The 17660-nt window shown below is 41.9% G+C and overlaps 1 protein-coding gene across 1 annotated transcript in view; it reads right to left on the bottom strand.

The window, feature by feature from the left end:
* LOC139575284 (mucin-5B-like) overlaps positions 1-16593 on the bottom strand; it is a 32474-nt gene extending 15881 nt beyond the window's left edge. The window contains exons 1-31 of the mRNA XM_071400242.1: positions 16503-16593; positions 15011-15073; positions 14657-14918; positions 14404-14518; positions 13810-13900; positions 13610-13716; positions 13266-13479; positions 13039-13164; positions 12687-12804; positions 12386-12524; positions 12080-12190; positions 11708-11777; positions 11447-11584; positions 11183-11347; positions 10982-11076; positions 10757-10883; positions 10303-10555; positions 9682-9734; positions 9318-9424; positions 8967-9118; positions 8712-8850; positions 8516-8626; positions 8196-8375; positions 7837-8076; positions 7556-7712; positions 7246-7374; positions 6894-7041; positions 6494-6537; positions 6176-6399; positions 3745-4837; positions 427-2178 (exon numbers count right to left, since the gene is read on the bottom strand). Coding sequence (XP_071256343.1) covers positions 427-2178; positions 3745-4837; positions 6176-6399; positions 6494-6537; positions 6894-7041; positions 7246-7374; positions 7556-7712; positions 7837-8076; positions 8196-8375; positions 8516-8626; positions 8712-8850; positions 8967-9118; positions 9318-9424; positions 9682-9734; positions 10303-10555; positions 10757-10883; positions 10982-11076; positions 11183-11347; positions 11447-11584; positions 11708-11777; positions 12080-12190; positions 12386-12524; positions 12687-12804; positions 13039-13164; positions 13266-13479; positions 13610-13716; positions 13810-13900; positions 14404-14518; positions 14657-14918; positions 15011-15073; positions 16503-16575 — 6796 coding nt within the window. The 5' untranslated portion in view covers positions 16576-16593. The remainder of the gene's footprint in view (positions 1-426; positions 2179-3744; positions 4838-6175; positions 6400-6493; positions 6538-6893; positions 7042-7245; positions 7375-7555; positions 7713-7836; positions 8077-8195; positions 8376-8515; positions 8627-8711; positions 8851-8966; positions 9119-9317; positions 9425-9681; positions 9735-10302; positions 10556-10756; positions 10884-10981; positions 11077-11182; positions 11348-11446; positions 11585-11707; positions 11778-12079; positions 12191-12385; positions 12525-12686; positions 12805-13038; positions 13165-13265; positions 13480-13609; positions 13717-13809; positions 13901-14403; positions 14519-14656; positions 14919-15010; positions 15074-16502) is intronic.
* Between the last annotated feature and the right edge of the window lie 1067 nt (positions 16594-17660).

The following is a 17660-nucleotide window of genomic DNA, read 5'->3' as shown; positions in this document are numbered from 1 at the left end:
TGGTGGAACTGGTTGTTGGGCCAGTGGTGACTCCTTTAGGGGGCACTGTGGATGTAGATGGAATGGTCTCTGTTGTGGATCCTTCAACTGTTGTTGTTCCACCTGTGGTAGGTGTAATTACCTCTGCAGTTGTTGTGGTTGAAGTCGTTGGATTGGAAGTAATGCCAACTGGCCCTGTTGTTTCTTCACCTGTTGATGTGGGCTGTGGTGTTGAGGTAGAGGTTTCAACACTTACGGTGGTGGAAGTGGTTGTTGGGCCAGTGGTGACTTCTTTAGGTGGCACTGTGGATGTAGATGGAATGGTCTCCGTTGTGGTTTCTTCAACTGTTGTAGTTCCACCTGTGGTAGGTGTAATTACCTCTGCAGTTGTTGTGGTTGAAGTCGTGGGATTGGAAGTAATGCCAACTGGCCCTGTTGTTTCTTCACCTGTTGATGTGGGCTGTGGTGTTGAGGTAGAGGTTTCAACACTTACGGTGGTGGAAGTGGTTGTTGGGCCATTGGTGACTCCTTTAGGTGGCACTGTGGATGTAGATGGAATGGTCTCCGTTGTGGTTTCTTCAACTGTTGTAGTTCCACCTGTGGTAGGTGTAATTACCTCTGCAGTTGTTGTGGTTGAAGTCGTGGGATTGGAAGTAATGCCAACTGGCCCTGTTGTTTCTTCACCTGTTGATGTGGGCTGTGGAGTTGAGCTAGAGGTTTCAACACTTACGGTGGTGGAAGTGGTTGTTGGGCCAGTGGTGACTTCTTTAGGTGGCACTGTGGATGTAGATGGAATGGTCTCCGTTGTGGTTTCTTCAACTGTTGTAGTTCCACCTGTGGTAGGTGTAATTACCTCTGCAGTTGTTGTGGTTGAAGTCGTGGGATTGGAAGTAATGCCAACTGGCCCTGTTGTTTCTTCACCTGTTGATGTGGGCTGTGGTGTTGAGGTAGAGGTTTCAACACTTACGGTGGTGGAACTGGTTGTTGGGCCAGTGGTGACTCCTTTAGGGGGCACTATGGATGTAGATGGAATGGTCTCCGTTGTGGTTTCTTCAACTGTTGTAGTTCCACCTGTGGTAGGTGTAATTACCTCTGCAGTTGTTGTGGTTGAAGTCGTGGGATTGGAAGTAATGCCAACTGGCCCTGTTGTTTCTTCACCTGTTGATGTGGGCTGTGGTGTTGAGGTAGAGGTTTCAACACTTACGGTGGTGGAAGTGGTTGTTGGGCCAGTGGTGACTCCTTTAGGGGGCACTGTGGATGTAGATGGAATGGTCTCTGTTGTGGATCCTTCAACTGTTGTTGTTCCACCTGTGGTAGGTGTAATTACCTCTGCAGTTGTTGTGGTTGAAGTCGTTGGATTGGAAGTCATGCCAACTGGCCCTGTTGTTTCTTCACCTGTTGATGTGGGCTGTGGTGTTGAGGTAGAGGTTTCAACACTTACGGTGGTGGAAGTGGTTGTTGGGCCAGTGGTGACTTCTTTAGGTGGCACTGTGGATGTAGATGGAATGGTCTCCGTTGTGGTTTCTTCAACTGTTGTAGTTCCACCTGTGGTAGGTGTAATTACCTCTGCAGTTGTTGTGGTTGAAGTCGTGGGATTGGAAGTAATGCCAACTGGCCCTGTTGTTTCTTCACCTGTTGATGTGGGCTGTGGTGTTGAGCTAGAAGTTTCAACACTTACGGTGGTGGAACTGGTTGTTGGGCCAGTGGTGACTCCTTTAGGGGGCACTGTGGATGTAGATGGAATGGTCTCTGTTGTGGATCCTTCAACTGTTGTTGTTCCACCTGTGGTAGGTGTAATTACCTCTGCAGTTGTTGTGGTTGAAGTTGTGGGATTGGATGTAATGCCAACTGGCCCTGTTGTTTCTTCACCTGTTGATGTGGGCTGTGGTGTTGAGGTAGAGGTTTCAACACTTACGGTGGTGGAAGTGGTTGTTGGGCCAGTGGTGACTTCTTTAGGTGGCACTGTGGATGTAGATGGAATGATCTCCGTTGTGGTTTCTTCAACTGTTGTAGTTCCACCTGTGGTAGGTGTAATTACCTCTGCAGTTGTTGTGGTTGAAGTCGTGGGAATGGAAGTAATGCCAACTGGCCCTGTTGTTTCTTCAACTGTTGATGTGGGCTGTGGTGTTGAGGTAGAGGTTTCAACACTTACGGTGGTGGAAGTGGTTGTTGGGCCATTGGTGACTCCTTTAGGTGGCACTGTGGATGTAGATGGAATGGTCTCCGTTGTGGTTTCTTCAACTGTTGTAGTTCCACCTGTGGTAGGTGTAATTACCTCTGCAGTTGTTGTGGTTGAAGTCGTGGGATTGGAAGTAATGCCAACTGGCCCTGTTGTTTCTTCACCTGTTGATGTGGGCTGTGGAGTTGAGCTAGAGGTTTCAACACTTACGGTGGTGGAAGTGGTTGTTGGGCCAGTGGTGACTTCTTTAGGTGGCACTGTGGATGTAGATGGAATGGTCTCCGTTGTGGTTTCTTCAACTGTTGTAGTTAAACCTGTGGTAGGTGTAATTACCTCTGCAGTTGTTGTGGTTGAAGTCGTGGGAATGGAAGTAATGCCAACTGGCCCTGTTGTTTCTTCACCTGTTGATGTGGGCTGTGGTGTTGAGGTAGAGGCTTCAACACTTACGGTGGTGGAAGTGGTTGTTGGGCCATTGGTGACTCCTTTAGGTGGCACTGTGGATGTAGATGGAATGGTCTCCGTTGTGGTTTCTTCAACTGTTGTAGTTCCACCTGTGGTAGGTGTAATTACCTCTGCAGTTGTTGTGGTTGAAGTCGTGGGATTGGAAGTAATGCCAACTGGCCCTGTTGTTTCTTCACCTGTTGATGTGGGCTGTGGTGTTGAGCTAGAGGTTTCAACACTTACGGTGGTGGAAGTGGTTGTTGGGCCAGTGGTGACTTCTTTAGGTGGCACTGTGGATGTAGATGGAATGGTCTCCGTTGTGGTTTCTTCAACTGTTGTAGTTAAACCTGTGGTAGGTGTAATTACCTCTGCTGTTGTTGTGGTTGAAGTCGTGGGAATGGAAGTAATGCCAACTGGCCCTGTTGTTTCTTCACCTGTTGATGTGGGCTGTGGTGTTGTGGTAGAGGTTTCAACACTTACGGTGGTGGAAGTGGTTGTTGGGCCAGTGGTGACTTCTTTAGGTGGCACTGTGGATGTAGATGGAATGGTCTCCGTTGTGGTTTCTTCAACTGTTGTAGTTCCACCTGTGGTAGGTGTAATTACCTCTGCTGTTGTTGTGGTTGAAGTCGTGGGATTGGAAGTAATGCCAACTGGCCCTGTTGTTTCTTCACCTGTTGATGTGGGCTGTGGTGTTGAGGTAGAGGTTTCAACACTTACGCTGGTGGAAGTGGTTGTTGGGCCAGTGGTGACTTCTTTAGGTGGCACTGTGGATGTAGATGGAATGGTCTCCGTTGTGGTTTCTTCAACTGTTGTAGTTAAACCTGTGGTAGGTGTAATTACCTCTGCTGTTGTTGTGGTTGAAGTCGTGGGAATGGAAGTAATGCCAACTGGCCCTGTTGTTTCTTCACCTGTTGATGTGGGCTGTGGTGTTGAGGTAGAGGTTTCAACACTTACGGTGGTGGAAGTGGTTGTTGGGCCAGTGGTGACTCCTTTAGGGGGCACTGTGGATGTAGATGGAATGGTCTCTGTTGTGGATCCTTCAACTGTTGTAGTTCCACCTGTGGTAGGTGTAATTACCTCTGCAGTTGTTGTGGTTGAAGTCGTGGGAATGGAAGTAATGCCAACTGGCCCTGTTGTTTCTTCACCTGTTGATGTGGGCTGTGGTGTTGAGGTAGAGGTTTCAACACTTACGGTGGTGGAAGTGGTTGTTGGGCCAGTGGTGACTCCTTTAGGTGGCACTGTGGATGTAGATGGAATGGTCTCCGTTGTGGATCCTTCAACTGTTGTAGTTCCACCTGTGGTAGGTGTAATTACCTCTGCAGTTGTCGTGGTTGAAGTCGTGGGAATGGAAGTAATGCCAACTGGCCCTGTTGTTTCTTCACCTGTTGATGTGGCCTGTGGTGTTGAGGTAGAGGTTTCAACACTTACGGTGGTGGAAGTGGTTGTTGGGCCAGTGGTGACTCCTTTAGGTGGCACTGTGGATGTAGATGGAATGGTCTCCGTTGTGGTTTCTTCAACTGTTGTAGTTCCACCTGTGGTAGGTGTAATTACCTCTGCAGTTGTTGTGGTTGAAGTCGTGGGAATGGAAGTAATGCCAACTGGCCCTGTTGTTTCTTCACCTGTTGATGTGGGCTGTGGTGTTGAGGTAGAGGTTTCAACACTTACGGTGGTGGAAGTGGTTGTTGGGCCAGTGGTGACTCCTTTAGGTGGCACTGTGGATGTAGATGGAATGGTTTCCGTTGTGGATCCTTCAACTGTTGTAGTTCCACCTGTGGTAGGTGTAATTACCTCTGCAGTTGTCGTGGTTGAAGTCGTGGGATTGGAAGTAATGCCAACTGGCCCTGTTGTTTCTTCACCTGTTGATGTGGGCTGTGGTGTTGAGGTAGAGGTTTCAACACTTACGGTGGTAGAAGTGGTTGTTGGGCCAGTGGTGACTCCTTTAGGTGGCACTGTGGATGTAGATGGAATGGTCTCTGTTGTGGATCCTTCAACTGTTGTAGTTCCACCTGTGGTAGGTGTAATTTCCTCTGCATTTGTGGTGGGTGCCTTTGTTGTTGTGGTTGAAGTCATTGGATTGGAAGTAATGCCAACTGGCCCTGTTGTTTCTTCACCTGTTGATGTGGGCTGTGATGTTGAGGTAGAGGTTTCAACAATTACTGTGGTGGAAGTGGTTGTTGGACCAGCGGTGACAATTTTATGCGGCTGTGTTGAACTTTCAGTGGTAGTATATGTAGTTACCTCTGCAGTTGTTGTGGGTGCATTTGTAGTTGTGATTGAAGTTGAGGGCTGTGATGTTGAGGTAGAGGCTTCAACATTTTCAGTTGTAGATGATGATGCTGTGGTGTGTGTGAATATCCCGGATGTAGTTGGATTGGTAATTTGGGAGTGAGGCTCTGTTGTCAATATTCCACCTGTGATGACTGATTCTGTTGTTGTTAAGGGATTTGTTGTTGATGTTAAAGGCCACAATGTACCTGTTAGGTGAGGAAGTGTTTTTGTAATTGACTCAATCATAGTCACTGAAGGTGTTCTGGTGACATGTGATGTCGTTGTTGCGATACCAGTGGTGACTACTTTAGGTGGCTTTGTAGATGTGATCGTCTCATTTGTGGTTTCTTCCTTTGTTGACGTTTCGGCCGTGGTCGATGTAGCTACTTCTCCACTTGTTGAGGGTACCATAGTTGTTGTAGTTACAGTTGTCGGTTTTGGAATTGTGACTGTACTTGGTCCTGATGATGTAGTTGAAGGATTTAATGATGAACTTGTGGTGATTTTAGGGGTCATCTCCATTGTTGTGGAAGACCAAGTTGAAGTAGATGTTGGTTCTGTTTTTGAAAAAGATGTATCTTTAGTTAACTTGGCTAGAATGATAACATTTTAATTTACCAAATAGCTCGTATTTACAATACTTATCATTCATATTCAATTTGAACATATCGTCAACATGAATTAAGCTCATCACTACCACCTACAGTAGGGTCCACCCGAACCCGAATACCCCAGACTCCACCAGGGGCCCGAGCTGGTACGGGTCCAAAATTCGAACTTTTCCTTCTGGTCCGGGCCGAGTCATGTTTGATTGTCATTGGTCTTAATGCTGATTGACCTGAGTGGACCTGAATAGACCCGACCACAGCTCTGCATAGCTTGTACCATATTTATTTTACGCTAATATGGTGAATTTATTGACTTATAGAAGGCCTAGACAAAATATACAAAATATACAAATTAACCAGAGGAGCATCTTGGCTGATAAATATAATTATTTTGTCACTCGGGTCCAATCAGGTCTGGTCTAGACCTGGACCAGTTAGGGTATGGGTCGGGTCTAGGTCTGGTTGTCGTCGGGTCCATTCGTGTTTGGGTCTGATTGTCCTCAGGTCTGTTCGGGTCCAGGTCCACCTGGACCCGAACACCGTTTTGGACCCGAGAAGACCTCTACTACCATCTTACATACAAATTGCTATTAGGTTCCATCAAGATTTCCATTTACCAGTATGCTATTTAGCAAAAATTGGGCTGCCCTTTAATCATTCAAGAGTTTCTGTGCTTACCAGGTGTTGAGAAGTGGAAGACAGTTGTGGGCTTTAGCGTTGTCGTAGAGGCCCGTGTTGTTGTTGTGGTCAGAGGGGAAGTTGTGGTTGGTACTGGAGTTGTGGTCACTTGACAAGGGGAAATGTTCCTGGTAATGGTTCCGTTCACGGCGCAAACAGCAACTATGCAGTTACCAATCCCATCTGTTGTATTGTAGAGGGTTGCTCCATATGGCTGTTGTTTACCATTATACAAGCATGTACAATCTGCAATAAAAAAAAGTATTTTAAATTAGATTCAATCAATGTTGCTTTGGTCATTGCTAAATACTTTACTTTTATTTGATGATGTCATCCTTACCATTTACATTATAACTACAACTCACTCCAGTCATTGTGCAGGTGCTTTAAAAGAAGAACAATGATTTACATGTTTTAATTATTCACAGTTTCAAATGATATAGACATAAATGTTTTGTTCAAATTATTATCATAGAGGTATAACTAGTCAGGGCTTGGTAATAAAGTACTGTAAGTTGTGAAATGTATGGGGAGCAAGGCAAGTTTTCAGATTGCCATATAGCCATAATTGGCATCACTATGGAAAAACTAGCATGACCTTCCCATCTTAGACAAACCCCTTTACCACCCTCTTCCCTAAAATTTACACAATACAGAAAACCTAATACTTTCACAGTTAGAACATTCAAAATATGCTCTGAAATAGCACAGTTACTGTGAATTGAATGATTTTAACATACCATGTTTCACAGTTTTGTGCCGGAAGATTCTGTCCATTGGTGTACTGGTTTCCTTCATAGTCATAACAGCCACATTGTTCCCTCTCCACACACTTCATTGTCTCCTCATTGAAGTAAGGTTGTGCCACAGGACAGTTAGGATAGCAGCCTGTAATAAGCACAATAGCCAAGAGGTTACAAAAGGTCAAGTCTTGTTAAGGATAACAGTAGTCAGTGTAAATGTAGCCTGAGGCTGCTCAGACACACAGCATGTATATTTATAACCATTGTTGGGGTCAGTTTCAATTACAATTGATATTCAGAAGTCATATCCACGTGAGACAAAATATGTGTTAGATGATCATATCCCTACCTTCCAATGCTGGAATTAAAGTAGAACAGTCTCCGGAAGGGTTTCTGCAGGTCTTCATACACTGAGCTCCACATGCCTTGTAGTGCCACTCACATTCTCCAGTGGGGTTGTAGTAATCACAGAACAGTGCTGTTTGTGGTGGACAAAATATGATGGGCAAAAAATAGTTCATTAATTGAACTAGAATAATGATCCCTTTTCATGATCAACTGTCCAATATGATAATGTGTCAACCTGGTCCAGTAATGAATTGACAAGTTCTGTAATGTAGTTGAAAATCACATTTAATGTTGATTGTGAAGAAACTTACGGCAAATTCGAGGGGTTCTCCAGGCTACGCAGGCTCCAGCTTCATTGCAGGCCTTTGCATAAGCTGCCACAGCGGTACAGAAGCACTCACAGTCTCCACCACTGTCACAAGCACATGAGTCTCTCACACAAGCATCGTAGTAAGGAGAGGGGTCCACCTTGAAAGCACAGCAATGTGTTGTAAGATATACAGAAGTTGCATGGTGAAGTACATTTCTTAGTCCACAAAAGACAAATCCACATATCTTACTAGTAGTGTATCCAAGTTGAATATATCCATACCTGGTTCTGGCAGGCTGCGAAGACATCACTCTTAATGATGCTGCACTGTTTCTGGGCCCAAGACGCTCTGTACGGGTTGGAGGCACATGGGTGCACTACAGCGGATACACTTGGGCAGCTTGATGAAACTTTCCAGCTGTTTCCAAATTCCACCGGATCAACAACTGTCGCCTGGGCTCTAGTGGTGAAGTCATTGTTTGCGTTGCCATCATAGTTTCCACACAGACCACACACTTGCCCCTGAAGAAAAGAGATCATGAATGAAAATGATTGATTTGGCAGGGTTCTACAAAAGTCTTGGTAATATCAGTTTTGACTGAATACTGAATTCATTTCTTCATCAGAGTATTTTAATGTACCTGGTATTGTGGGCTAAGCTTGATAAAGAGACTGGTCTTCTTGTCCCACATGAGGATTAGACCACTTTTGACTTCAATAACCAGATAATTCCCCAGAAGGCTGATCTGTTTAGGAAACTGCTCTTGTGGAGTACTCCTGACAACTTGAGCGGTCCCATCTGCCAATATGAGCTCACTGGTCTGTAATAGAGAAATATGTATTCATACATAACTTGGTCTAAAATCGGATCTCAACTTGATGTTTGATTGATGATTTGTTGATTGTTCTTTACACGAGGGATGGAATGTACAGTATTGTGTGAAGTCAAGTTGCTCATTACCCCCAGGAAGAGCTTGATGGTCTTGGAGCAGGTGGTGCCTTTAGTTCCACAAGGAACGTTCTCAGTGAGAACTCTGAAGCTGCCACTGCCATTAGTATTGCCACAGTAGTCCTGTGCGAAAGGAAAATATTCTTAATATGTTTAAAATTCACACTTTCAATGCTGATACAATTCTACCAAATAAAGAGACACAAACCTGAATGAGAGTGTATTCACAGTTTCCATTAAAGTTGAACCTTTTCTCATCAAAGGTGATATAGTGACCCTCTCCGTAAATTGCACAAACTCCATCACAAAGATGTGTGGTACACTGCCATTGACTGTCCTTGCAAGTACTGTGAACAACACACACATAATGTCATAAAAATTGCCTGACATTTTTTTCATTATTTGTAAGTCTGTGTTCTTTATGTTTTCTCCCCCTGAGTTGTAAAACACAAAACAGGCATACCATGTATTGCAGTCAACCTTAAGGGTCTCTCCAGCTTGGTAAGTAGCTCCATTGTGAGAACAAGGACAAAGTTCCTCCTTGATGCAGTCTCCGTTCCCATCAGACACCAGTCCAGTGGGGCACATACACCCTGATGTGCACTCTGTGCTGATCTAAAGGGATTGAACAAAGTGCACACATAAGTCATGGCAAATTAAAGAGATATGGACGATGTTTTTGTACACCGGGGGAGGAGGGGGGTGGGTATTTGACATAATTGAGATTCTCAAAAGTTTTTGTTCAGTCAACACAAAACTCAGTATAATAGTGACAATATGTGACAATCCCATTTAGAGTGAATGGGGGACTCACACAGGTCATGTCCAGAGTTTTGCAGCTCTTCTGACACTCTGAACCTGAAACTCCTGGAGGTGCATTTGAGCAGTTGAAGAAAACCATTGGCAGTGTGCATACTGGGGATATATGAGAATACAAGTAAAAAAAACTATTTTCAATTCTCAAACAAGCAGAATATAATTGTCATATATCCAGAAATATCCACATTCATCATAATTAATCACATTGTCTTACATGAATTGCTTGAATCCTCTTGGTTCATTTCAAATGTACCTGTTTTGTGAAGGATGCATGTAAAGGGTTAAATCATATTAAGCCATATTTTTTATAAATGAATTGATCAATTAAATTAATAAATTGAAAGCAAAGATCATAAACTTACTAAATTGTCTTGCTCCCCCAGTGCAACTCAGTGTCCCTTGTCTGCAAGTACTGTAATATAGTTACAGTATTAATAGTTATAGATAGTAAGATAATCAAATTAACAGCAAATATCATTATGACATGATTTAATACACAGTTTTGAATATATCCATGAAGTTTCATTTGTACTTGTATTTATTTTGGTCTCTTAGCTTTATATGTATCAAATCAAATCAAATGTATTTATATAGCCCTTCTTACATCAGCTGATATATCGAAGTGCTGTACAGAAACACAGCCTATAACCCCAAACAGCAAGCAATACAGGTGTAGAAGCACTGTGGCTAGGAAAAACTCCCTAGAAAGGACAAAACCTAGTAAGAAACCTAGAGAGGAACCAGGCTATGAGGGGTGGCCAGTCCTCTTCTGGCTGTGCCGGGTGGAGATTATAACAGAACATGGCCAAGATGTTCAAATGTTCATAAATAATAATAATAATCACAGTAGTTGTCGAGGGTGCAACAACTCAGCACCTCAGGAATAAATGTCAGTTGGCCTTTCATAGCCAATCATTGAGAGTATCTCTACCGCTCCTGCTGTCTCCTGCTGTCTTTATATGTATGAGGGAGGTTCCTACCAGGTGGCACCGTCTCTGCTGATAGTCTCTCCTGCAGGGACCACCGAGCCCTTGTCATAGCAGGGACAGTTGGTGGGGGCAACACACTTGGCAGCCTCGTCCATGTAGGTGCCCTCTGCACAGCCACAGCCGTCCACCAGAACAAACTTCACCTGGCAAGATTGGTCTGTCATGCTCAGTGAGCGGCAGCTGCGTCCACAGCTGGTCATGTTGTAGGTATAAACTGTTTGACTGGGACAGGTGGCGAATTTATCTGAGAAAAGTCATTAGATATGAGTAGTATTAGCAAGATATTGATTTCCTTATATCTTTGTATTTGTGCAGTTTTCAGGTTATTTGTATTTAGTAACTACTGTTGTTGTTTCAGTAAAATCATTCTATTCTAATCAATTTTCAGCACTCATTATAATGACACATTGCGAGAGGTCTCCATGGTGCCGTGCTGTCTACTCACTGCAGATAGTGTCTCTCCAGCCACTGAGCTGGATACCCTTGGCAGCACACGCGTGGACATAAGAGGAGACGGCAGCACACATGCAGTCCTCACTCTTCTCACAGTTACAGCTGTCATACATGCAGTTCTGTTGGAAAAAGAGTCAAAGTGTGTCAAGACTATAAACTCATCACATAACAGTTTAATGGTTTTACTTTATGATTGTATCCTTCTTAACTAACTTACGGTTTTGTAGGTGTCTGGTCTTATTTCAGAATGGCAAGGGGAGAACACTCCTTTAGGATCCGATAACATGGAACACCAGTGCTGGGCATATTTCTCTGTGAAAAAGACAATCATAATATCAACATAAGCATATACTATCTTATATAACTTTGTTATAATCATTCAAATAGTGATTAATCCGTAGGCTTAATAAATATGTACCATTTTCGATGCTCAAACTGCAGGGGTTTTCAAAGCTAGTCTTGACATCAGGACAGCTGGCCATGGTTTTCCATGTGTTGGCAAAAGCTACAGCTGTGCCCTCCACCAATCCACTGATGACTCTGAACTCATCTGCCTGAACGTCATTGTAGTTTCCGCAAAGGCCTGTGGAATATAATTGAAGCCATATGATGTTATTAGATGTTTATGAATAGAGATACCGAAGAAAAAGGTATGAAACTGATGGATGAATCTGAAGCATACCACAGGTTGTTCCTTTGTAGGATGAGATGGCAGTTATGTAGATCTGCATAACTGGTGAAAGCTGGATCTGAAGTTGAACTCCAAGAGTTGTCTGTATAACAATGTAGAATGAGGAGGGCTTGAAGACGGTCACTTCAGCTGCAATCCATGAAATAAATAGATGGACATCATTAAGGCTTCATCTAGTGAATATAAATGATATGGAGTTCATACACTGATCCACACTACAATTTAATTTGGCATTCCAATGGATTGTCTCACCTGTATTGAGTGGGAGCTGAGAAAGAATCTGATTTACAAAAACACTTCCACATGACTGGACTCGGATCACCTGTGAATTAGATAAGATAATGGATTCAAAAAAAATCTAATTGGTTCATATATGTTTATTGAACAATCCCCTCGAGACACAAACATTACCATGCATGAGCATTTTAAAAGATTGCAAACAGCCTGGCAATATTTGCCAAATCAGGGCAATTTTAAGAAGTTTATTGTGTGTGTAGTCAAAAAGTTTTAGGGACATTTATTTGCAAGCCAGTATAATTATCTTCAAGAAGTGATTTGGTTTGGAAAAAGGTTGACAGGTCATTCTGTTATTTTCTCTGAAACATATTTGGAGAGTTGTCTTACAGTGGATCTGCTGGAGAGGGCTAGGGTAACAGCCCTCATACAGGTCTGAGTGTCAGTCAACCCACATTTCACAATGTCTCCCAGCACGGTGAATTCAGTTCCATTGCATTGCTGAAAGAAAACGAGCATGAGTTTGAAGGCAAAAACATGTAACGAGAGTGACTCGTTTGGACCCATTTCTATGTCAACATATGGCTTCAGGAAAAGCTATTTTACCTCACCTTTTCACCTTAGTTTGCACTGTAAACGTATCAAGAGTTTCTACTTGCATCTATTGCTTTGCTATACTGCACCACATGAACTGACCTTGGTCAGAATGTAAGAGCAGTCCCCATGGAAGGTGTAGGCTTTCCCATCATAGGTGTTGATGTGGGATCCTCCCTCCACAGAGCAGGTCCCAGGACAGTCTTTGTCTGTACAGGCCCACTGACCACCAGCACATTTGCTAAAGGGAACATTTACAGGCTCATATCACAACTGCATTCATACAGTATTTTATAAATATTTATGATATAGTTTCTATAATCACAATGTAGATTTTTGCATGATTCATGGAAATGAGGCATGGGATATGTGATGTTTAAATCAGATGATGTACTTGGCCTACCATTCTTTACAGTTGCTGGTGTAAGATTCTCCAGATTTGTATACTTGTCCATTGTGGACACAAAGGCATTCGCTCAATGGAATACAGCCACTGTTGCTGACATCATCAAAAACAGTACCTATTTGGTGAGAGATCAGGCAGAATTCAGTAGATTTAAATTATTCTAATGTTCTTTACACAGAGAACTTCACTGACTCGAGAAAGTAACTGAGAGAAACATCCAATATTTACTTATTTCATTATCAAAGACTTCTGCACACGTTGACATAAAAGGCATAATGGGTAAAAGGTGTGGTGTTTTCATGATGTGCTTAAGGTTAACTTGTACAACAGAGTTGAACCTATGTGGTACCTAGAGGACAGAAGCAGCCGTCTGTACAGTGGTCTTCACACAACTGTCTGGCCTCTGGGTTGGAGCAGGTGTCAACACAGGGGCTTCCACACTCCTGGTACTCCATGTTGTAGGGGCATGTCTTATCTGAGAAAATAAACATTGTGATTAACTGTTTCCTTAAAATAGATTGTGAACATGATCGTTTAGTGTTTGCTGGTCATGTTGAAGAGTATATGCATGCTTACAGCAGAACTGTTCAGTCCTCCATTGCTGGGGCTTCCCCCCTGCGTGAACACACTGACGGGAGTACTCTGAGATGGTGTTGCACAGGCAGAAGGAGTTGGTGCTGTTATCACAGTGGCACAGGTCTGCAAGGCAGGTCTTGATGAAGGAGTCCATGTCCAAATAATTAGCGCAGCTACTGAAAGCTGCACTGGAGAGTAGCTGCTGACAAAATTCCTACAAATAGAGACAAACCACAAAAGGTTACCATATAGAAAACATTTGTTGGATCACATGGATTAATTGCTATTTCTAACTTCTATTAACATTGTTTCGTATTCTTCTTCTGTGGTTTGAATTGGAATACCTCATCTCCACAACTCTCCACAGAAGTTAGCATAGGCTCCTCACAGACTTCCAGCGGGCCATCCAGTTTCCAGAGGTTTCCATAGTCAGAGCTAGAGAGTTCCCCACCTGCAACAGCACAAACATTGACAATTAGATTTTCCACCTACAGTATGTAATGTAGTTACATTTCAGTTTTGGCATTTTCAGAAATTATTTTACCATTGATGATGAACTCGTTGTATGTTTGGACTTCATTGAAGTCACCACACAGTCCGCAGGTCTGGTTTCTGTACTTCTCGTTCATTTCAATCTGCAGAATGACCAGATACAATTTGTTTTGTTCACAAAATCTCATCCTGTTCAGCACCATTCACATGTTCAGTCTTGGCTATCCTCCATGTTAATACTCTTTATTTGTATTAAATTCTTTGTATTAAAGTCTTCTTATGAAAGTCTTTGTATTGGGGAGTGACAGAAAATGTAATTCAAATCTACAAATATTTGCAAACACTTCATCAAATAAACATTGGAACATTAGCCTGTGTGTGTATAGCGTATACATCTTCCCATATCCTGTTTAATTCATCCTCGTTCTTCAGGTAATTCTGCCTTTCAATGTTAATATTTTAGGAGGGGAGTAGACAGTGCTTCAGCCAACAAGGTGCAGCAAAAAACAGGTGTCTCCCCCATCACGATCAACTGCTGATCATTGCCATTGAAGGCAAAGATGCTATGCTTTTAATCTACAGACAAATGTAACATTATTAACTAATCAACCATTGAAGAGTAAAATTTGAGAAGCAGGTATTTTACCATTAGGGAGTCATCCTTGTTCCAAACAGCAACCAGCCCCAGTTTGGCTACGACCTTCACATTGGATGTAGTCTTCACGATGCTGACTCCAGACAAGCTGAACGGCAGGGTCACCCTTCAGGAGGAAGAAGATGTTTAAAGGTCATCCTATACATTATGATTGTAATGTTTATTAAATTCCAGAATGTAGCACAAAATCCTCAAGAGAGGTGCTTGCAGAATGGCGAATCAGTCAAATGACAGGGAAACTCACGTCTGCCCATTGACCACAACAACTCCCTTGGATAGCTCCACCACTACACCATCCAGCTTCATGGTGATCTTGCTAATGGTGGGCTGGTTGTCCACCACCTGCCGCCTCATCTGGATGTTGAAAGCCTCATAGCTGCTCTTACACAGTGAGGTCACAACATGGTTGCAGGTGGAGGGGAGCTGGAAAAAGTCCCCGTCGAAGGTCTTGAAATGGTAGTTACCCCATGTGCTGCAGACCTGGTCATTGTGTGAGGCATTCACTCCTGAGGGACAAGAAAAACAAATGTCAGTTCCTTCTTAGCTTATTGATGGATACCCAGTCATTTATTCATTGTGCATTCTGTCAGTCATTTACCTGAAAGTGTGGGTATCGTTGTGATCATTGTCGGGATGATTGTTACACTTGTTGTGGGGCTCACTGAAATAAAAGCAATTCATGAGTATTTTACAATATTATATGAACATTCCAGATAGAATTCAATAATTGCAGATTTAGATTGTTGCATTGCACTTTTAGAAGTGTATTTGATTTGCACAGCAGTATGTCCAGACGAAGGGACATTTGAGGCATGATGTGACCCATTCAATATTTATGGCGAACCTAAGGCTCCATTAAATCCGTATCGCCAAAGTTAAGCCCTATCATGCAATGGCATTTTAATGGGAATGTTCCTGCGTTCGCAGAGTTTGCGTTCATGGTAAACACTGCATATGTCAGCGCAATCGGAAATTACCTTCAAATTTCAAGTACGACAATAGGGATTGAATCGAGCCCCTAGTTTACCAAAAGCTGCATGGTTAATGTGGCACTTAATTTCACTTGACAATTGATTCAAACAGCTGCAAGGGGATAACAATTGTAAAATCAATGTTTCAGGGTCTTCTGTGCCTGAACTACTTTGATGTTCTATGAATTGCGTAGGTGGGGTCAAAACATTTGGAATAGTCAGCCCTGGCTGACAGGTCATCCGACACATGCAACAGGCCTGAAGATTCCTCAATCAAGTGTCATCTGCTGTCTAAACTAAACACAGTGAATTCCGATGACAGTTCAGTTCCTAGTTTACATATTTAGGCATCAAATGTTTCCTGTCAGTATTATTTGAGTAATATCAGACATACTTACCACAACTGATATTTTAACGATATACATTTGAGTTTTTGTCTGTATTCTGTTCTTGTTTTCATTCCCAATCAACATTTTTATTGAACACACCCATTGTGGGGAGTGCTTTATGTATTTATATCACTATAAACTATGCTACAACCACTCATGATAACAATCACAAATTATAACGATTTCTGCAAAGTTTCTGATTTTTCACCACAAATGTGTAACATTTTCAAATTTAGACAGAAACAATCTCATAAACAAATGTGTATAAGGAACAGAAATAGGGTGAACATTTAAATTAATAATGTAATCATATGATCATATGACTGCTACTGTATGCCTACTGTCAAATTGTTTAAAATGCATGTATAATTCATGTAATCACTTTTCTGTGTGTTGGTACATTTCTGAATAGCTAATGCATTTTTTTTTTTTTACATAATGAGATTTTACATAAAATATATAGTGTATGTTATCAAATCTGAAAGTGACCTAATCATACTACACTTGTGGTTACAGCTTTTAAAACCTATCGACCTGCTGAGTGTCAATAATCGTAATCATTTGGCGTTGTCCTGAATATTTACTATTTGTAATTAACAATCAGTCTGATTTATGAAATAATATGTAGATTTTACAGATTTGTCAGACTTTTAAAAATGTAGAATAATTATATTATAGTAATAATAAGAATAGTTTCTGATTCAGGCAAATTAATAAATATTCTACCAACCTGTTTGTGTTGATTTGATCAGTAGTGCCAGGCATATCAGCCTCCATATCGGTGTATCCTTGGTTGTCCCCATGGTGATCCTGTGGGTAGTGAACAGGTCCTACACAGGTGATATGAGAGAGGTGCTTAGGATGGATCTGGTTTTTATAACCACCTGTATTTGAGGAGGGACCTTAAAGGTTAACACAAAGGTGGGGCCAAAGGTTAAACATGGCTCAATGACGACTTTAAGACTTCAATGTTCTGTCTATGAGGTTTTTCAGTACATTAACAGTAAATTAAGCATGAGCATTTTTATACAGATTTAGCTATTTTCATTAAGTATTCGATTATTGGGATTAGTTGTGTACCCCTATTGTTATTATAAACTCAGGGGGTTCATAATGTCCTTTATTATAGACCTACACATCTATATTGCACAAGAGAAGTTACTTAATAGTCTTATGTGATTCCATTTTTACAAGGAGAGGTGTCTTCCTTCCTCATTCAGTATCTATCTCAGGCAGCATCTCCACTCCAGTGGTTTAAGCTTTTGGTATTTGGTATTGTATTAGGATCCCCATTATCCAAAATGCAGCATATACTACTCCTGGTGTCCACAACACAATACATGTTTTTTTCTTTATGTAATGTAAATTTGAATGTGTAATTACAGATACATTCATAATAAATAAGTAGTGAGGTTTGATAGAACAAAAAAGTGTATCTCCACAGCCATCAAAAACTCAGCCAATGTATAGCGGATTAATAATACATTAATCCACTCTATTGGCTCAGTATCTTGAGCACACATTGTCCAAATGCAAACATTTGTCTCGCTGCTGTTGCTCAAAGGAGCGATCAGGCTAATTGTATTCATAGTTAGTATTCATGGACTAGTGTGACTCACCGAGCTGATCCAGGAACTGCATCCTGATTAAAAATATATATATATTAAATTGAAAATAATTCAAAAATTATTTTAACACACTAATGTGCATTTTTGCACAACTATTGTAAGTATTATTTCACAACTATTATAACGTTAATCACTTCAGCTTTCTCATATGGCCACTAAGTCTATCAACAGTATCAAGCTATTATTGTTGGGGTGTTTTTAAACTCAACAGGAATAACTAGTTTGTATATAGCACATACAGCCCATGCTGTTGCAAAATG

The sequence above is a fragment of the Salvelinus alpinus genome, chromosome 5 (assembly GCF_045679555.1).
Source record: "Salvelinus alpinus chromosome 5, SLU_Salpinus.1, whole genome shotgun sequence".
In the NCBI taxonomy this organism is placed as follows: domain Eukaryota; kingdom Metazoa; phylum Chordata; class Actinopteri; order Salmoniformes; family Salmonidae; genus Salvelinus; species Salvelinus alpinus.
Note: the sequence above shows the minus strand (reverse complement) of the source record. Positions and strands in the feature narration are given on the sequence as shown.